The sequence below is a fragment of the Anopheles stephensi genome, chromosome 3, assembly GCF_013141755.1.
Source record: "Anopheles stephensi strain Indian chromosome 3, UCI_ANSTEP_V1.0, whole genome shotgun sequence".
Classification (NCBI taxonomy): Eukaryota; Metazoa; Arthropoda; class Insecta; order Diptera; family Culicidae; genus Anopheles; species Anopheles stephensi.
In genome coordinates, this window is record NC_050203.1 from 66736797 (window position 1) to 66758213 (window position 21417).

A 21417-nucleotide genomic window follows, 5' to 3' on the forward strand; every position below is an offset into this window, starting at 1 on the left:
TTCCTCGAACGTCTTGCAACATTTGCTGCTGTGTTCGATGAGCTTAACATCGCTTTTTCCTCCCTTTTTGTCACGATTAAGTCAGGTGGCTTTATGGTGGATCTGGTTGGACATTCAAGTGCAGCATGAAAGATCGGAAAAATGCAGACATTTAAAAGTAATCCGTGCTTTGCTAGATCATTTGAGTTAGTAATCCCGAATTATTATGTTTAGCAGGTACAGTGATGATGATATCTCACCTCTATCCACGTTCACGAAAGGTTTGTATTATTTAAATAATTAAAAAAACATAGATAGTTTTTTTTTTTTTTTTTTTATTCATAAAGAACGGCCTGGCCGTATTGCTAGATAGTTATAGAAGCCCAAAATAATAAAACAAATTCATCGTTGTACAGCAAACGACTCCTAAATGTATGCAAATTGCAAAGCAAAATTAATTTTAATATTCAGCATTCTCCACTTGCCATACAATAACTGGTTAACCTTTTCGGTTTTTACTTTCAAATTCGTTCAAGTACGTTTAATCTGTCTGTATTTGTTGCAAGCTAAACGTTCGCAAGCAGATGCCCAATTTTAAACTCATTCTACCAAATATTTCCAAACAAACAAGTCTATTTGTGCAACTGAGTTGTTTGCATCTTCTCAACTCCTCGATCTGTTTGTTTTGTCTGCTCAAGAATCTCGCAGAGTTTGTTTGTGGACGGCTTAGACCCTGAACAACGGCTTTGAAGTCAGTCAAAATGTGCCAGGAGAATTTATTTTATTGATCAGACTTGTTTGCTCTATACTGAATGTAGAACAGATCCGAAATAAATTCTTACTACTTTAAAATTTCGTACCAACTTAAAGATGAAGATCGTAGTGCTGCAAAATAAGCCTGTAATGCTAAATCCCGACTAAAGACATCGGCCTACTCGTCAAATTAATGTCTGACAAAATCTCACTTACTGCACAAACGGCATCATTATTCAGCGCAAGGCTATACACTTCACCACGCGTCACGCAGCGACAATGTACAAGCCTCGACGTCGAACACGGAACGGCACAATCACGCATTTCAATGTTCAATTAACTTTCAGCTATTGATGGATTTCCACCAACAACAAGTGAGAATTATTACTGCTAGCCGGCTCAATCGGCCCCACCACGCAATTACATCGCTCAATCGCAGAACCATTCATGTTCTGATGAGTTGGGCCACAGTCAATTAGTGCGATTTAGTAAAGCGATCTCCAATTTTGGATAGTTTTGTACTGCCAGTGGAGCAAATTATTGGCCGTGATGTAGTTTATTTACTGCCACCTAACTTATTGTACACAAAGTGTATTACTTTTGTGTTGTGAAAAAGCGTGTCAGTTAGTTGTTTTCATTCTACAGTACAAATCGAGCGCAATCACATGTGCGCCTGTAGGGTATGCAATCTGGTGTTTCATTGGCAGCATCGAATTGCAACACGTTTTAGCACAAATTAGTACAGCGACGGTTGGCTATGTGTACATGATATTCCAACGATTTTTAAATACTTTCGAAATTAACTGAACAAATGGAAAATAAATAAAAACTTCTCAACATGCTCCTCAATTGCCGGTACCATTTAATTCAATGTAATGTACGTAAATATGTTGCCATCACCACATCCAACCAACTCGCTTAAGGCTCCCTTTCGTACATAAATTAACAGCATGAACAAAGCATATTTAACGGTCTACAGTGATTACTATTCATGGGAAAAAGGTTCACTATTTCACATACATGCGGTGACCCCGCAAACACGCAGGTAGGGCGCCCTCTATCCTATCAAGTCATCCCTAGTGACACACTGCTAACGACCGACACCTTTACTTGTTTGAAATTTCTAATCAACCGGAACTGATTGACATATCGTGACCTTTTCCACGTGTCGAAATGATTCGACCTAACAGTGCATGGTAGCCGTCCGGTCCCGCATAAATAAAAAATTGCCTCAATTTACTAGTGTGTGTATATTTTTAGTACAAGGAAAAGGCACATAGTCAAGACCATATGCAAGGTTAAAGCGGTTACGCGAATTTTACTCTCTACCTTACTACCACGTTTGCACGAGCGTATGGTGCCAATGAAACATCCTTAGGCAATAGAATGAATGTATGTCTAATTTTCCATTACTATATCGCCATCCTTTTTTGTTTCCGTTGTAAAGAAACCCCCGGACGCCATTACAGATTGCAGAAGGCGATAAATAATGGAAATTTCATCAATACACCCATAGCCCTCACGCAACCTGCCACATGATTTAGCAGATGTTATTTGCGCGTCCCGGGGCACCGGGGAGGCAGAGTCAGAAGTCGTGTACATTAACCTTCTCCGCCCAAACAACTGTTGCCGGAACGTGGCAAAACCCGTGGCACCCCGTACGTAAATGTCTTGTGGCCACTCGTCATAACCCATTTCGATCTGGTTCGCCCTCCTCGTGGCAAGAAATCACAAACGGTAAGCTGATGTAATTTGCCTAATTGGCTCTTAGCAAAGGGCACCGCAGGATGTTTCAGACGTCAATTTGCCCTAGTATGTGTGTGTGTGTGTGTGATGAGGAAAACGAAACCTAGGGTACAACTGTTTGTTCAGCAATTTAACGACTTACACCTTCGGGTTATGGACGAAAAATCAACGTCCTACGCACCCTACGTCCCAATGGCCTTTTCCTTGGGTGCGTAATCAACGCGGCAGGGTCCCAGGGCATAGATTTCCCGTCCCCGATGGAGTAGGACGAGCGCGCTGTCGGTGAAGGTGGGATCGAGTAGGATTACATCGACATGAATATAGTTTTCCTGCGAGCAAATATTTGCATTTCACCAGCGGGGAAAAGTGTTTACTTTGGACGTGCGTTTCGCAAGGGTTCTACGCAATGGAAAAGGGAAGAAATTATTGTACAAGGTAGCCCAGCTTCAACTGGAAGTGTCTGGAAATAGACGAGCTAAATAAAAAGTCCGCAGACCTTTTAACTCCGTTGAAGTGAAGGCAGGTTTTCTCTTGCGTTGTACCTCAACGTGTCTGTTGATGTTAAACTATCGTTTGGAAAAGGATAACCGACCAAGGAACACGTGTACCGTGTTTCTTCGACGATTTATATCAAACCAGAAATGTGGACGATTACTGTTCACTTCAGTTTGCTTCCGACCACGACCAAATGTGTTCCAAACTAATCTGGTTACTTATCTGCGTTCTAGCTGCAAACCCATAACGAATTTTAAAATTTTACAAACGTTTTCCAGACAACATGCTGCTATTTTTCCAAACATTCACCCGTGGTTTATTTTTTTTTTTTTTGTGCAGTAAATTTCATCAGCGCGGCGATGGTTTACCTTCCCCCTTGTGCGGAAGGCCATAAATCGCTGCGATGAGCAATTTTGTCTCATGATTGTCTCGATTAAAATCGTTACTTACTTTAGATGATGAGAAATGGAGATAACTGTGCAATAGTGTCGGTTTTTTCCATCCCGACAAGCACTTTTATTACTGAGTCAGGGCTGGGCAACATAATAGTAAAGACAGTTGTATTTTGAAAAATAAAGTAAAATTATTTAAATAAATTCAAAATAATAAAAATTACGAAACAAACGAAGCAAGATGTATCATTAAATTGAGGCTAAGGGACTTAATTTTTTTGGGACACATCAAAAAGAGTGAAGTAAAAAAATGTATGTAACAATTTGGAAAGATTTAAAAAGTATTATACAAGATTATTGAAATTACTTATATATAGAATTATATGGAAATATTGCAGTTTTGCTATAGACTCAACGCATAAAAGAAATACAGAACGAAGTAGTTAGATAAAGCAACTAACCATGAAGAAAACTGTGAGGTTTTTGACTAATAAAACGACGATTTAAAAGTTTTCAACACTGTTTTGGATTTAAAAGTCTTTTAAATACTATTTGATTTGACTTTTGTTGGTAAATTTTATTTTTCATATTATTGAAAAGAAATTACCATCCAATAACACTATTCCGTCACTTAAGCGCAAAAGTTGCACTACCCTGGATCAAAGTATGTATCTTCATCCACTATCGAGATGGTTTTCCATTCCAAAAAAAACCGAGTAAGCCGATCAAATTACAGCGCTAGTAAGAAAGTGCATAAAGTAAATCATAATTCTACCACAACGGCCTCAGCGTTCAACCCCTCACGCCTTCCAATGGATCTCAATTTGTGAAACACTTCAGCGTGCATTATCCATCTGTGCACGGCCAACACAGCCCTAGTGATCAACTTCGGCCCTACGACCCTTCGACATCGTTTTCTTCGCGTACGGGAACGTCCCTCTTCTCAAACCTGTACAACACAGTCGGTCACAGATTTTAATCGAATCAAGCCCAGAACTAATTTGCACACTGAAACTTGCTCGGGAAGCAGTCACCCTCGTTCGTCTGGTGAGTGTTTTGCTACTGCGTGGAAGGAGTCACCACAAACATCATCCCATAATCTTGTAACAAGCGGGTGGTTACTAACACACAAACACACACACAACCAAATAGGAGGGGGAAAAAGAGTTTTTTTCCTCTATTCAAGAAAATCCCCAAAGGATAACAGCACCACCACCAACAACAAAAAAAACAACCACATTCTGATTTCCCTCCTGTCACACCAACCGCACGCACACACTCACAACTAATCAAATACACAAAGCTTCATTTCGATGTGCAAAGAAATCCAGCGCCTGCTTTTTACCATTGGGATTTACTTAACAGCTGCCGAGCGACACACAGGAAACACACACTGTTGTCACTCAAAAAACCCAACCACATGGCCTTGCATGGTCGTACGAGTAGCTTGAGCGAGGAGGACACACACATAAAAAAATCACCCAAAAAATCGCGGAAGCAAAACGAAAATAGCATGTGTTAATTGCGTATGCCATCCAGGCATCGGCTTGGCTGGCGTATCTGTTTGTTGAAATATTTAGCGTGTGGCTTCAGCGCCACAGCGTAAACGATAATGCATTCGGTAAACATGCCTTTCGCGCCACTGATTATCCTGCGAGAATTTAGCACCCGGCGTTTTTATTTTTTTCAATCCACGGGGTTTTGTGACGTCGTCCTTGTGTTCTATCAACCAGCAGCACAGTTTTGTGCGGCGAACTCTGTAATGAATTCCTTCACAAAAATCGTCCGAAACTTCCGCTGGGCTATGCTGCACGGCGCGAAGTATTAGAATGTCTTTGAAGCGTGCCACAAGCCGAACGTGGTACGAATCTTTGTGTTAAATTGTGTTAAAATTCAAATTCATATCAAGTCTTTTTTCGGGGACGAACGGAAGCGATACTCGCGTGTGTACGAGGGGCAAACAAATCATCGAACGACGGAACCGTGGCAGGAATCTGCCCGAGGAAAGGGGTGCGATCGTTCTAGCAGTAGTTGGAATGTTGTGTCTAGGGTGTGAGCAAAGAGCAACCAAAAACATTCGGTACATGTGTGAGAGCCTGGTCCTTTTGAGGTGAAATGAAATATAAAAAGTAAAATAGCCAAACTGTTGTCTTGCAGCACAAGATGAAAAAGCAGAGCCAAACCCCCGTCTTTCGATGAGTGTTTTGTCCTGCCTCCATGTTCACAGGGTCACAATTAAAAACTTTCGAACGCAATCCAGCCCCGGTTCGCGGTCGTTGAAGAAATTAATTAAAGAACCATGTCATGTTTTGTCGACTGCTGCCGCTACTGTAGCTAGACGGCTGATATGAGGCGGCGGGTGCGAACCCTGATTTGGGACAGAACCTACAGCAACATATGTGCTGTTAGTACCACGAGTTTTGAGGGCAATAGCGGACGGCACATAACCGATGTTGCGACGCTGTTTGTTTGTAGTTTTTTTTTCTAACCGTTTTCTTTACAAGTTCCTCTTATTAGCAGGGACAGAGAAGATTAGACAAAGATTTCTAATAATGGAAGTTTTGCGCCTGAATGCGGAATGTTCACGATTGATCACACATCACCGTTTCACGTCATAGGGAAGGAAGATTGATTTTTTGTATTTCATTTCGTGCTGAATTGCTTACACTGCTTGCGACGTTAAATGACGCAGCAATACGAATTTTTCAATCAGAAAATCCTTTACATGAAAATAATGTAAGAATAGAATTGTTAAGTAAATTATAAACGCTAAAAACGTTTTTAAGGTTTCGATTGAGTTTGTAAGTTTAAAAGGATTTTTATTTCCGAAACGAACAGTTGTCTAATCCAATCATACTCTAATCAAGAATAATAAGGCCTTAATTTTTATCATCTTTTTCAATCTTCTAATAAATGTGAAAACTTCCCAACCAAGTTTTCATTATTTTCGAACAATTATATTTGGAAGGTAAATTAGGTATTGAAAGGCCTAATAGTGTTTCATCAATTTAAAAGAAAGGTAGATAATTTAAAAAATGACGAGCTCTACGAGCTGTACGATGATCTCACCATGGTCACGACATGAGAATGACACTGGACGACCCAGCCCGTGAAGTCCTTTTAGGACGTCCACGAGATGGAGTGATGTCGTTGATGCGTCCACCAGAACGGCCGTGCTAACGGATTGGCAGATGCCGGCGCTAAACCGTAAGCAGGACAAGACCGCAAAGCAGTTGTAACGCCTGATAAGTAAGTAAGTGATATAATTTAAAAGACTCAAAAATCAGATAAACTTTTCTAAAATATATTAAAGCACATACATAAAAAATAGTATCAACGAATTTTAGAGAGAATCAGAAAGATACAACACTAAGAGATGAAAAATGGAATGGAAAATATTTTTAAGCTATTTGTTAAGGTTTGTTTTAGATCCCTGCGATGAGTAGCTTCTATGAAATAGCATATTCGGTCAAACGAACGTCTTTTTGCCCCTATGAAAAGTGTAAGGAAATTGGAAGTTTACATTTTCGACAATTATTTTAGAATGTTTCCCATTTCGTTCCCATTGGTAATAATTTTGAATATACTGTGACAAAAATTGAATTTGGAAGAATCTCTGAACGTAAAACTAAACAACAAAAAATGGTGCAGCCCGGTGGTAGAGGCGACATATGGCATATGGTTCAAATCCCTTCCGGACCGTTCCCCCTTAGTGAAGACTAACTATCCAACTTATCATTAAGTCTAGTAAGCCCAGAAATAGGACAGGCATGGCCTAAGAGGCCGTTAGGCCAAGAAGAGAAAGAGAGAGATAGATTTTGAAGAAAAAATGCTGCTAAAATAGTTGTTCAAATTGTGTCCCTTACACATTACCTTCAATGAACATCGGTGGAAAAAGTGGCTAACCTTAAGAATATTGAATACAAAAATTCTAATGTGCAGTAATTTCCGATTAACCGATTAACCGGTCCGCTCTTGTTATGGACAGAAATGTAACGTTAATTGGTGTCCTATTATAATATACTTGATTTAAATCTGTTACTACCTCCTCAAAGAGCTCGGGTGGTTTTTTGCCCCACACAATAATTAGCAAATCAAATCTATCTGCCCCGCTAACAGCAACGTCATTTCCGATTGGCAATTCATTCCAATTAAAATCCTGTCCCCCATGAATGAGTGTCCTGTCTTCTTTTTCTTCTTCCTGGCCCTAGTTTTCCACTCCTTACACCTTACTTTCTCAATTAAGTCCCATCCAGCCGGACGAAGTGGTTCTTATCATCACCCCCGGGGCCCGTTCCAAATCGTAGCTCATTAGGGAAACAAACATAGTGTGTGGTTGGAGGGGGGGGGGGGGGGGGAGGTTCTCAATAAATCACACACATACCCCAATCAACGCGCGTGATGCTGGGTCAGTTCCGATTCCGTATCTCGAACCTACCCCGTGATGTAACGGCTCCGAAAACGGTCACCGAAACGATTAGACGTTCGTCCTGGCCCTGGGACGATAAGGAATGCTAAATTTCTGACGAAATTTACCACGGCCCGCAGCAGCCGTCAGTGTGTCCGAATCGTTTGGGGCGAAAGGATGGAGAACAAATGTGGCTACTTGTTCATCTGGCTGTTGGTGGTCGGAGTGTGTGCGGTGTTTCTGGTTCGACATACGACCTACCCGAATGCGGGTGAGTTTAACCTGTTGCGTGCCAGCGGTGAATAGAATTGTCATTCCAGTGCTCTTGTTTTATGTCCCGCTCTCGGTGTGCGCTAGTGCTTCCTTCCGTGGGCAAGTTCATGGCAGGACCACAGTTGCTACAGGCTGTGCGTGAAGTGAAAGATCGACCAACACCTTTACGGCTGGCAGAGTTTCACGATGGTGCCGAGTGTGATCGTATCTGTCCGGAGCAGGAAGCACCGCGGGTGTGTTACTTCCGCTGGATCGCAGAACACTACGCAGCGATGGGATCGTAAGTATTCGTAAGCCCGGTTCCGTCCAACGGCGAAGGACATCCTACTTATGGCTCCCCATTGCTCTGCAGCGCTTGTGGTGACTGTCGTTGGGGCAATCGGAGTCACTGCTTTCATCCGCAGTGCATCACGGCGGACGGTATGGAGCGGGGAGTGTTGGCCCTTAACCGACGCATCCCCGGACCGTCCATACACGTCTGCCGGCACGACATGGTAGTGGTGGACGTCATCAATCATATGGAAGGGCTGGAAACAACGATTCACTGGCACGGAGCTCATCAGTACGATACGCCGTGGATGGATGGGGTACCGATGATCACCCAGTGCCCCATCCCGCACGGTACCGGGTTTCGGTACGCGTTTAACGCATCGGAACCGGGCACACAGTTCTATCACTCACATTCCGGCCATCAAAAGGCGAACGGACACTATGGACTGTTTGTGGTTCGATCGCCTACCGACATTAATCGCCATCTGTACGATTACGATCTGAGCGAACATCACATTGTGATCTCGGACTGGACGCTCGATTTGGTGGAGAAGTTTGTGCCGGGACTGCAGAGCAGTACGGTGCGGATGGACTCAATCCTCATTAACGGCCGTGGAAGGCATTTTGATGTAAGAAAGTGAGAGTGGGTGAAAGTGTGACGGTGAACTTGTTGTCTGAGTGCCGTTTCTGATCTTTTCCCACAGGAAGAGGAACACGAACTTCAAGTGCAAGCACCGTTGACGGTGTACCGGGTGAAGAAGGGGTTTCGGTATCGCTTCCGGTTGATTAGCAGTGGCAGCCAGTTCTGTCCTTTCCAGTTGCAGGTAAGTAGTGTGAATGTGAAGCTTGTGAAGTCAGTGATCAATATTTCAAACGAATACATACATTGGTGCCTTACAAGCTCCTCCTTCTGTGTCAACGAGTTAGTAGGTCATATCAGCCGTTGGAGCCCTTTTAAATATTGAAACAACGTTGGCAGAGCGGGTGTTAAAATGAAGATAAGAAAACTACAGGATTTAGAATAAATTCAACCAGGGTTGTCTGACATTGGTTTCAAAAAATGAAAGCTACAATAATCGCAATTTATCTGGATTTGTTTGGCTGTAATTGTTAAAGCCTGAGTGCTTTTTTAACAACCCCCAACTCCGACACACTCTCCATACATATTTCCATGCAGCAGCTCACACTTTTTTGTTGTCTATAAAACGCATTCAAACTGCGAAAAATGTGTTTTAATGTATTTTAAACGCTGGCCGGAAAATGGCTATGAGGATTACTTTTATTGCGTAGCCCGTTAGACTGTCCCCGTTATGGTGCATCAATTTAGATTAAATCAATCTTCGAACGGGGACATAAAAACATAACCATGACAGGTCACCATTTTGAGTATGTTTTATTTACATCTTTGAAATTGTTTCAAATAAATTTCATTTCAAGTATTTTAAGTAGTTCAAAAAAAGGAGGATGTTAGTAATTTCTATGAAAAATCATTTGAGTTGATTGTTGATCAAATCGACAGAAGAGCGATCGAGTGAAAGCTCCAAAGACTAGAGAAATAGAATAGAATAATATGGAACTGACTTACAACTAAGTAAGTTAAAATGTATTTTTCATAAAAATTTAAAATTTTTGAAAAGCTCAAAAAATTAAAAAAATGGTAAAGCTTACAAACTACAGAATTGGTAAAGAGAATGACTATAAGATAATGAAAGTGTAATAGTTTTTGTACGATAATCAATTCTACTATCCACATAAAAGTAGCACCTCTCTATTCAATCGATTTTCTAGCTCCATTGATTAATCCTAACAATTTCCTGCTCGTGCAGATTGAAAACCATCGAATGCAGCTAATTGCGACGGATGGAGGCGCCGTCCAACCGACCATGGTCGATACGCTCATCTCCACCTCGGGCGAACGGTACGACTTTGTTCTGTCGGCAAATCAGAAACCAGGTACCGTGCCTTCCCAGTGCTCTCTCACAGTCATTAACTTTTAACCATATTCCCACCAAACCCGTTTGTGTGTCGTCCGTGTGTGTGTGTGTGTGCAGGTAACTACTGGGTGCGGGTCCGTGCCATCGGCTTCTGTAACGTCGAGCGCAGGGAAGAGTTTGCCGTCCTGTCCTACACCGATGAGGTGGAACCGGTACCGGAAGAGGAACTAGCCTACCCGAAGCACACGCCACCCACCTGGGACGAACGATTCCCGACGGGCACGGTAAGTAAGCGTCTAATCGGCACCCACGCGCGCACGGTCGCCCGATGAATAGCTTCGGGCCAAAAATTTGCACCAGCACGTGGGACGTGTCAACGTGTCTCGCGTTTCGTGCCAGCACCCACAGCATCAGGATTCTAGGTACTGTAGCACCAGCTGGCAAGGAAACAGTCACTTACGATGGGGAGCGAGTGAAAAAAAAGCAACAAAACTAGCTCGAAACTGATCTAGCTGGTTAACATAGAGTCCGGCGAAAGGAAGTTGACGGTCTTGAAGACTCCCGAAACAAACGACGCTCATTACGCGCGTTATTTTATTTTACTTTATACATTATTCGGTGCTGCTCGCTCGGTTTGTTTTTCTTTTCCTGCTACCCACGGTTCATCGTTTAATCATTATCGCCCACTTATCTGCTCCACCCAGCGTCGGGTTCGGTTGAACTGTTTGCCGCTCTCATTACTTTTCCTGTTGTGTTGGCTTCTTTTTTTTTCTGTTTCTAAGCTCAGATCAGTAAATAGCTTCATTTATTTGAATGACTAAATACATTTTCTTCCGAAGCTGTAGGTGTACGAATTTGGGTTGCAGTGAAAAATGTCTGCCCTGCGGCGAGTTAAAGATGGTTTCGGTTGCATTGTTTGAAAACGAAAGTATCTTTCTTGGCTTGCCTCATATGCAACAAGATGAGGAAGATTTTTTTAAAGTTTATTCGAGTATGGAGATCTGCCGATTGTGGTCATTGTTAACCATTATGTTATGCTCTTCATCAAAATAAAATTTTCCATCCAACTTCTCATGTTTGGATCTGATTACTCCAGAAAATAAGGCCCCAGTTATATTTGAAAATTTTTATACACAATTTTACTACCATTAAACGGTTTCTTCGCTGCTTTTTCGCAAACAAAATCACATCCCGAGGACATTTGACTGATAGTGGCAATACGCACCATGTCATGCCATGTCATCTGTTGGTCTTTTTGGAAATCGTGATTAGATTAACCCGGGTCAGTTTCACAATCTAGTGTGTGATGCTCGTTTCCATTTTTCGAGGCGATGGACATGAAATCGCAACAGTATACTTCACAGAACTGGATTCTATTGAATCGTACGTACAAGAATCATTCTCCGACATACATTAAAACCTTTTTCCCTTCAAAAGCCTTCGGCAGTTTTTTTTACTCATTTATTTATAGAGGCTTTGCTCTTTAAGACCTCATTCGCCTTTCCTGTTCATTGTTACTTGTGTGGTAAAACTATTGAATGTATGGCTTAACTATTGCTATATTGCTATTGGGATATGAATTTATAGCTCTCGGTGCAGGTTGTTGATGTGTAGAAATCGGATAAAGCGGTTCTGCTCTTGTTTGTCGGGTAATAGTATGATGGCTAGGTCGGTATCAAGTTGGCAAGTGCCTTGGTTTGTAGTGTATCCGAGGCAATCGGTGAGGCTGTAGCGGACCGTAACGTCGACGCCACTGAAGCTGCAAAGTGGAGGACTGGATCGGTCGAGAAGGTAGGAGTGTGTCAAGCGGTTGTGACCAATGTGTAGGCGGGAAAGGACTCGTTGGATGTGGCTCCCTGGAATCGGGATCATCCCAGGGTGCGATGTTGTGCTTGATAAAGTGGAATTTTGTGGAGAGGTCTAGGTTGTGCCAGGTGGTGTTCCAGTGTTGAGCGGCTATTGCGTTTGTGAAGCGGATGGCGTCTCGGCGGGAAAGAGTGCTGTGTGGTTCGACCGGACTGAGCCGACCTTCGTTGGCCAGCCGATCGGCTTTTTCGTTTCCGTCGATTCCCGAGTGAACCAGAACCGCAAACGGAAAACTATTGCAGGTGATGAGGGGATATCGTCAAGCATCTGGATGTGGGGTCTTTACAAAAGCCGTGTTCGAGGGTGGTCAGAACACAGGCACTGTCGGTGAGGATGACTCTTTCTGTGGCGATCAACGATCAAACGATCGGCTTCTAATTCGTCTTGACTTCTTAGTGATTGGAGAAAGTCCTACGATAGAGATCCTTCCCAAACATTGTCGCAATCGGTGTTGGTTAGGAAGTCTATTGTATTAACAATACAATCAACGTTACATTTACAGCTACCACGATGAATTTTTTTTAAATCTTGCCCACGATCTTCTTCAAGATAGGATAATTGCTCTGCTGGCTAGTCCTCTTCCTTCTTGGCCTAACGACCTCTGAGGTAGGCTTATAGATACCACTTAGTTGGAGAGTCAGTCCTCACTTTGGAGGAACGGTCCAGATTGGATTTGAACCCCGGTCTTGCCGTATGAAGATCGGTGCCGCTGTTGCATCACTACCACGCCGCCCTCAGGTATAGAACGATTAGAGCGCCAGGCTACCGGTTATCGTGCTCAACTTCTGTTATATTTTGAGGACCAACAAGACTGTCTGGTTTCTGTGACTAGGTCTAAAATCCTTAAGCCCAGCCTTTTTAAAGCCTTTCAGAATAATATTTGTCATTATTTTATTGGCATGATATCATCCTTCTTCCAACAGCTTCGATTTGATTTGCAGCGAGTAGAGATACTTTATAAATAATGTACAGCAGATGATGTAAAAATGTGTTGTAAACCAATTGATACCGCTATTATATGGCGCACAACCGTATTTACAGTACTGTCACAACTTTGTCCTATATTGACACGCTCTAAACCCCAACTCATGCTGCCCTATCTCGTCTAAGAAGCCCATTCATTAGCAAAAGTCCCCCGGACAGCCTGGCTAAATGTCGCACCACTTGACAAGGCCCACCGGTTCGAGTGGCCGTCTTTGCTTACTAGCTTACCAAGAAAAGCTTTGCTGTTTGTAACACATTAAGCCTAGCAAAAGAAAACCAACAACCGGTGCTGACAAAAATAGTCATTACTAATAACGCTCCACTTGCCTGTCCCGTACCTCCCTCCCTCCCCACCGTGGCTATTCATTGAACTGCTGTAATAATGGACAACTTGCTTTTCGTTCCGTTCACGCCGCCAGGTGCTCAACAACCCGAACGCCACGTGCTACGTACCGGACGATGGCGATCTGTGCGTGGCCGATCTGGAATCGCACGAGGCCTACCGGGACGATGCACTGATCGATGCGGCCCCGGACAAAACGTTCCGCATCCTGTTCAACACGTTCACCGCCGACCCGTCCATCCTTTTCTCCGACCAGGGTTACGTCCGGTACATGAGTAAGTTGACCGCGTCCACCACGTCCAGCGACACGGCGAAGCATCGCCGGACTGAACAGCGTAACGTGACGCGTTGCTGTGTGACCTGCTTGCCATTAATTTTTTGCGCGCGCATGTGTGTTTTTTGTGTGGTCCTTCCGCAGCCGTGGTACTCACGCTCAACAACATTGGCGTCACGAACAACATCAGCATGGTGTTCCCGGACTTTCCGCTGCTCACGCAACCGGAACTGATTGGCGGCGACGGGATGTTCTGCAACAACACGCACCGGCCGGAGCGCTGCAAACCGCGCCACGCCTGCTTCTGTCTGCACCGGCTGAAGGTGGCCCTCAATGACGTGGTCGAGATGTCGCTGATCGACGACGCGGAAGGTAACGATAGTGCCCCGGCACGCTCACACACACACACACACACGCTAGCGCTCCAGTTCTAATCGCCGGCCATTTCTCTGCCGCTTCATTGAACAGTGGTTCGCGATCTGTACCATCCGTTTCATCTGCACGGCCACCGGTTCATCGTGACCGGGATGGGGCAACTGCCCGAGTTCCGGACACAGAGCGAAAAGGTGGACTTTGTCGAGCGGAGTCGCCGGTACGCGCGCACAATGCCCAGCGACCATAACCCACCGTACAAGGACACCGTATCCGTACCATCTCGCGGCTACACTCGCATACGCTTCCGGGCGGACAATCCGGGTGAGTGGGGGGGGGGGGGGGGGGGGGGATGGGAGCCGGGTCTCCCTGTGGTGCCCATTTTAATTTTACACCCATCATCTACAACGGGGATCTGATCGGTTTTGTTCTCTTTTTTTTTTGCTGTCGCTCTTCAGGATTTTGGTTGGTACACTGTCACTTCGAATGGCATCTCGGCATCGGGATGAGCTTTGTGTTGCAGGTCGGTGAGGTGGACCAGATGAAAAAAGCCCCGAGAGACTTTCCTCGGTGCGGCAGTTACAAACCGGACATCTACTCCCAGCTCTAGGTGGGTTTGTTCTTGGGGGAATGCAGAGGTGCAACGCAAGCCAGGGCCACCCTTCGTGGAAATCATAGATACGTTCAGATTGGCATGCGGCTCGATGCTCTCTCTCTCTCTCTCTCTCTCTCTCGCTACTAGGCTACAAGCTAGCTACGCGTCCATGCATCAGTGAACAGGGTTAAACGCAAATAGCAATCTAAAATTATGCGATCTAGCGAAAGAGATTGGACGTATGATAGTAAATTTAGCGGGCTTAAATTAGAGTTTTATTCTAAAGCAGGACAAGATTACTGAATGCAAACCGAGTGACCGAGCTGAATGTATTATTACAGTAGCAAAGTATGTAGAATTGATCGTTTCTTTTTAGTAGCAAATAGCCCGTTCCAGTCATTCCACTCGTTTTACATGTGTATTGTCACCCTAGCTGAATTCGACAGCATAACACAATGTGTATTAACTTTACTGGAGGTTTAGCTCCATAATTTAAGGAAACTCCTTATGTAAATAAAGTTATTGCTGATAGGATTATACCGCAATAAAATAAATCTTTGAGGAAAGACGTTACTTACTTACTTATCAGTCGCTACAACCGCTTTGCGGTCTTGGCCTACTGCAACGTTCCTCGATACCACTCACGGTTTAGCGCCGTCGTCTGCCAATCCGCTAGCTCGGCCGTTCTGGCGGATGCATCAACGCCATCACTCCATCTCAATTTGAGCCTACCACGCCTCCTCTGCCCGTGTGGACGGGCTGAAAGGACTTTACGGACTGGGTCGTCCGGTGTCATTCTCATGAAGTGACCAGCCCACCGGAGCCTGGCGAGTCTCCGATTGTAAGATCATCGTACAGCTCGTCCTGGTAGAGGCTGCTCCATCACACATACGGGGCCAAAAATCCTTCTTAGAATCTTTCTCTCAAAGTTTCGTCAGTTTTGGACAGAGTCCATGTCTCAGGGGCAGTATGTGAGTTCTGTACAGTCCCAGCTTCGTCCGTCGCGACAGGTATTTAGGGTGGAGACGTTTCCGCAGACTGTAGTATGCCCGGTTGGCAGATAGGTGAAGTTTTGGACGACTTCGAAGGTGCGGTCACCTATCTTTACCTATGTTTGTTAGCATCAGGAAAGACGTTAGAACAGCTTCAATGCAAGGAAATAGATTACTTATGAGTGTCCTCTTAAGCTTCTCGAGTCTTAACCTTATTAGTGACACGTTTTACGAACGCTTCACTTCATGGAGCTCGAAAAGACGGTGGTTAATAAAATAATCTTCAGCCCTAAACCTTTCGTTACTGTCAAGATGCGCTGCCCACACAAGGATGTTGTTGAGTTGTACTTTAGCGACTGTATGTAATGCTTCGTCAACAACTAATTACGCTATCGTTTGTATAATAATATTCATATGGCTCAATGAGATAAAATATCTAAAAAAAATGTTGCACGTGGATTTCAGTATTCGGTGTAAGCGCCGGAAGGTATGCAATTTGTTGTTTTAGAATCGTCCTAATTACTTAGACTTAAACAATTAGCAAACAAAAATAATTTGATGAGCCATTAATAGCTCAAAATACTATGAATATCTCGTACGCACAGGTAGACGTTGATAAATTCTTCTTAAAGTAAAGCACAGGTAATTCTTTGAATGAGCTCTAAAACAAGCAACATGAAGAGCGTAATCGAAATAATACTCTTCAAGAGTTTGTTTTGAAGATCAAGTGTTTAGCAGTATATTATTAGAGATTATTGTTAAGAAGCTAAGATTGTGAGCAGTTAATGATAGCTTTGTTTTGAAAATAATATCGTTCGATTCCTCCAATTGCTCCTTAAATAGCACCTTAGGATTTAATGGTGGAAAGTCTGTTCGAGTTGCTTCCTTCTCTTTAAACTATACAAAAAGGACAATCCCATGTTTGTGCAGTTTCGCTTCATTCGGCGCCATTTGTTTTACTTCGTTTCCAAAAAACCCCCTCTATCGCTAAATTAATTCCCAACCAAACAGATTGTTCCACTTTGCACAACAAAACGAAGCTTACTTAGCGACTAATCGCAAGACAGCCTAGGAGGAGTAGGAGCGTAAATTGTTCAAACAGCCCACCGAGTATAAACGATACCGAAAGATAAAGAAACGACTTCACTGGAAACACAAACAACCTCGCCAGCACGCTCGCACGTCATCACACCGTCCCAGTGCCAGATCCCTTTACGATCTTCCTTTACGATACACGCTAGGGAACAAAACCAACGAACCTTGCGGCATATGTAAGCGCTAGCCGCTAATACCTTTCGGCATTCCCTGGTGTGTATGTCTGCAAGTGAGCCCACATTTGCGTACACTTAGCACCTGCAGAGATTTGCATCGGGAAGAGCTTGTTTTCGTTCCCGGTTGTGCAGGCGCTGCCATGGCGGTCACGGTGGTGGACTGTCTGGTTCGGTGCAGGATGATGATGGTGCATTCACGCGGGAAAGATGTGTGTTGCCGCTGCCGACGCTGCCATATCACGATGTACCTTTCCACGAATCGATCTGTCCGGGGGCGAGCATTTGGTAGTTACTAGCGCTAGGATTAGTGCCCGATTACGTGAGAAAAGGATCTTAAGATCTGTGTATTAGACAAACGTGCCTCGCGCTGAGTGCTGTTTGAGTTAAGCTATTACTGAACTAGATTTAGCAAATTCTTGTGAAACAGTAATCTACCCTGCCGGCACGCTTATAGCGCCAATGTAATGAAGGTCGGAATCTCTTCCGAATCTGTAAGAAATCATCGACCGATTTTGCTTACCATTGTCCGCTTTGTTCGGCCATTCGTTTACCTCTCGATTACGATAATGCACGTTACGAGACGCGCTGTCCACTTACTCCACTAATGCCACTAATGTCAATATCGCTACCCAAAGTGTACGCCTGTTCAAACTATTTTATAACTTCCTCAACTAACAACTGCAATCGCATTCTCGAGAGCTGCATAAAACCGGTAGCTTTCGAGCTACTTCATCCCTGCCGTGGGGTGAATGTATTGGTGGGGATGAAAATAAAAACTATTGCGACATTTTCCAACTCCAATGTTCCTGGGGGGTCGTGCTATAATCGTGCGTGGCGTGGGGGGTTTCCCCTGCAAGAGGAAGCGCAAGAGTAAAGCTCAGAGTAGCAGAAGTTAGTTGCAGAACGTCACACATCTTATCGCGAAAGCACTAAAGCTGTAAGTAAAGCCCACACGGCTTACACTGTACACGGCCTCTCGAGAAACCCGAGTGCCCACGGGGACACATTCCGCTATTATAAATAATTTCTTCCCATTTAGCTGACGGTCAGTGTTACGGCTACAGTTGAATCGCGCTCACTGCACGGTGTCTGCCACAATTCGCACCGTGATTTTCGGATTCGACTTTCGATTACAGTTTAGAATTTGGCACGATGATAATACTGCCAAACTCGCGGACATGCGTAGTGCTTAGTGTGGTGGTTCTGTGTGCGGCAAGTGCCAGTGCTCAAGGTTGGCTTAAATCGCTGGTCCGATCCACGAACGGCACGCTCGACGTGCGCTCATTCCCGGGCGAACAGTGCTTACGCCAGTGCGATGAAACGCAGCCCCGGATTTGCTACTTTTCCTGGACGATGGAACACTATCACGTGATGGGACCGTAAGTCTATAACGTCGAGTACGAAACAATGCGAGCGATCGTAAAGTTGCGTCGGGTTGATTTGCATATGCAGCTGCCGGCAATGCACTGTAACGGACCTTGCCTAGTGTGGCTGTGTACTTAGTGATAGAATCCGTCATCAGCTCACCACCAGACAGTGAGGCTTATATGGCTTCACACATGACACGAAGTTCAATGCTAGATTGCAACTGCTACTGCTGACGACAGCGATAACTAACGAAAGTGTGCCATAAAACGCGGCACGCACCGAACTCCCCAATACTTCCTCCACGTCCAGTTCAAGATCTTGCACAAACTTAAACTGGTTATGAATCACTCTAGCTTAAACGAAAAAAATGCTCTCCACTCCACGCACTCGACGGACGGAGAGTACACTTCATTGGTAAACTCCAAAGGCTTAGTATACGCGCACTTTAAGCTCAGCGTAAACAGTGAGCGAAGTGCGATGACGACCTTACCCATCTTCAGTAAGAAGCATTCCTTCTGGAGTCTTCAAGCGTTCTTTCTCCTATGCTTAGTGTGCTGCTGATTATAGCGTTATCCGGTTGTTCTTCTGGTCAGTGCACTAGAGCAAGGGGCCACAAGCACCCGCTAATGCAAAGTTAAGCCGCGTGTTCCGTCTTAACCAACATTCCGCATTGCCAAAGGTCTCGTGAAGTGTCTTTGTCATCTATGCATGTGCTGTGAAGTGGTGGATTTAGCTTCAGTTCGAAAGCTGAACTAGCACATAGTTATGCACACATTCGACAAACCAGTTTGATCTTGAACGACATAAGTGAATAAAAGCTCTAATAAAAGGCTGGTTATCGCATCGCAAGTTCTAATTTCGTCTCTTCTTCTGCTACAGTGCTTGTCGCGATTGTGCGAAGGGCAATCATACGGACTGTTACCATCCTGCCTGCATAACGGCGGACGGTGTCGAACGAGGTGTCATGAGCCTGAACCGCCACATACCCGGACCGGCGATCAACGTTTGCCATAACGATCTGATCGTGGTTGACGTAACGAATGCAATGGCTGGCACGGCGGCTGCTATCCACTGGCATGGTCTGCATCAGCGTGCCACACCGCACATGGACGGTGTTCCCTTCATTACCCAGTGTCCGATCGGGTTCGGGAATACTTTCCGCTACGCTTTTCTCGCGACGGAACCCGGTACACAGTTTTACCATTCGCACTCGGGCCATCACAAGGTAAACGGACACTATGGAGCGTTGATTGTGCGTGAGCCTAAGGCAGCGGATCCTAATGGCCATCTGTATCACTACGACACACCGGCCCATGTGATTGTCGGTTCGGATTGGATGCATATCGATGGGGAGATGTTTATGCCGGGACTGCCGTCCGCCGGTGGGATAATGCCCATCAATCTGCTCATCAATGGTCGCGGACAGTACTATGATCGTGAAATGAACGAAACGACGAACGTGCCGCTGGAGGTGTATACAGTGCGGCGTGGAGCACGGTTTCGTTTCCGCTTCATCAATGCCGCTAGTCACGTGTGTCCGCTGCAGTTGCAGATCGAGGACCACTTTATGGAGATAATTGCTAGCGATTCCTTCCATCTGCAGCCACGGAAGGTGGACACACTGATCACTACGTCCGGTGAACGGTACGATTTCGTGTTGGAAGCCAACGGACCTAAAGGTATGCTCATCGCTAGCTGCTTATACTGGTGAAGCGATTCTTATCTAAGTATATTTGTATTCCACAGACACCTACTGGGTACGATTGCGAGCTCTTGGGCCTTGTGCGGATCTCGAGCTGGAACAGTTCGCCGTACTGCGGTACACCAATGGACCGGTAGTGGACGATGCCTTCCCTACCAACAAACCACCAACGTTTGAAGCTCCCTTTCCTAACGTTGCTACCGTCAACCATCCAAATGCGACCTGCGGACGTCCCGAGTTTGGTGACTATTGCATCACCGACTTCGAGGCGTACGACACGGACGAAGATATCATCAACGGAACGCCCGACCATCAGCTTACGTTCGGTTTCATTAACAATCTCGTAAGCTTCCGGACCATGTTCGAGACGCATCCTTACGAGCACTTTATGAGTAAGTAGTTGGCGTACGCTAAAGTTGTTCCCCAACTAACCCTGGCTTATCGTCGCTCCCCGAACAGATATCCACGGTTCGATAATGCTGCAGGGTGCCATCAACAACATTAGCCTCGCGTACCCACCATTTCCACTGCTCACCCAACCCGACCAGATCGACGAGAGCATGTTCTGTGATGAGCACCAGCGTCCAGCGCGCTGTTCCGATCGACAGCTGTGCAACTGCATCCATCGGGTCAAGATCGAACTGGGTGATCTCGTGGAGCTGTACATCCTCGATCTAACGCCCTCCGTTAACGATCTGAACCATCCGTTCCATCTGCACGGTTACCAGATGTTTGTGATGGAGCTCGGCCAGGATCGACGTGTGCCGATCACGTTCGAGATCGCACAGCAAATTGCACGCCAGCGGCTGGTGCAGCGCAATACGGTCCCACTGCCACCGCGCAAGGACACGGTCTCGATACCGAGCCGGGGATACGCACGCGTACGGTTCCGTGCGAACAATCCCGGTTTCTGGCTGATGCACTGCCACTACGAGTGGCATACCGCCGTCGGTATGGCGCTGGTGCTGCAGGTAGGCGAAACGGACGACATGGTCAAGCCTCCGGCAGACTTCCCCAAGTGTAACAATTACACACCCGCGGTCGATGCGCTGCTACAGGAAGGTCTATAGGTCGAATTGGGCATCTGCACGTAAACACGTATTTATTCTAGCTACTGGGCAATATCGCCCTTGGCTTATCGCCCGCTTCTCAGCTGTGTTGATCTAGGGTAATAAATTATTTCAAGCATCCTCAAGTGGTAGGGATTCGTAACAGAGAAGAAGGAGGAAAAAAAAACACTAAACTCACCTTAAGGAAAGTAGCGCGGGGGTATTTATTTACTGCAGTTGCAAAGAGGTGTTGCAAAGCAGGGAACAACTATGGAAATAGTAGTCTAGACTAGTGTTAAGCTTGTTATGATAGATCGATATCTCAATAAACTAGTCACATTTTATCAGTAA

General features: G+C 45.1%; 2 protein-coding genes across 2 annotated transcripts; both read left to right on the forward strand.

Annotated features, from left to right (window-relative positions):
* Window positions 1-7932: 7932 nt before the first annotated feature.
* On the forward strand, window positions 7933-15267 carry LOC118511751 (laccase-2-like). Its single transcript, XM_036055216.1, has 10 exons — window positions 7933-8044; window positions 8131-8326; window positions 8399-8945; window positions 9021-9140; window positions 10143-10269; window positions 10368-10534; window positions 13520-13718; window positions 13862-14089; window positions 14186-14413; window positions 14548-15267. The coding sequence occupies exons 1-10, from the start codon at window positions 7951-7953 to the stop codon at window positions 14697-14699; spliced, it is 2058 nt and encodes a 685-aa protein (XP_035911109.1). The 5' UTR covers window positions 7933-7950; the 3' UTR covers window positions 14700-15267.
* A 2651-nt stretch (window positions 15268-17918) lies between these two features.
* On the forward strand, window positions 17919-21417 carry LOC118511752 (laccase-2-like). The gene is made up of 4 exons (XM_036055217.1): window positions 17919-18326; window positions 19195-19994; window positions 20062-20409; window positions 20477-21417. The coding sequence occupies exons 1-4, from the start codon at window positions 18100-18102 to the stop codon at window positions 21085-21087; spliced, it is 1986 nt and encodes a 661-aa protein (XP_035911110.1). The 5' UTR covers window positions 17919-18099; the 3' UTR covers window positions 21088-21417.

Bases quoted from the DNA above. Each gene is read 5' to 3' on its own strand.
- LOC118511752 (XM_036055217.1), top strand. From the start codon at position 18,100: ATGATAATACTGCCAAACTCGCGGACATGCGTAGTGCTTAGTGTGGTG. The intron at 18,327-19,194 runs GTAAGTCTATAA...CTTCTGCTACAG, and splicing joins CACTATCACGTGATGGGACC to TGCTTGTCGCGATTGTGCGA. The intron at 19,995-20,061 runs GTATGCTCATCG...TGTATTCCACAG, and splicing joins GGAAGCCAACGGACCTAAAG to ACACCTACTGGGTACGATTG.
- LOC118511751 (XM_036055216.1), top strand. From the start codon at position 7,951: ATGGAGAACAAATGTGGCTACTTGTTCATCTGGCTGTTGGTGGTCGGA. The intron at 8,045-8,130 runs GTGAGTTTAACC...GGTGTGCGCTAG, and splicing joins TACGACCTACCCGAATGCGG to TGCTTCCTTCCGTGGGCAAG. The intron at 13,719-13,861 runs GTAAGTTGACCG...GTCCTTCCGCAG, and splicing joins GGGTTACGTCCGGTACATGA to CCGTGGTACTCACGCTCAAC.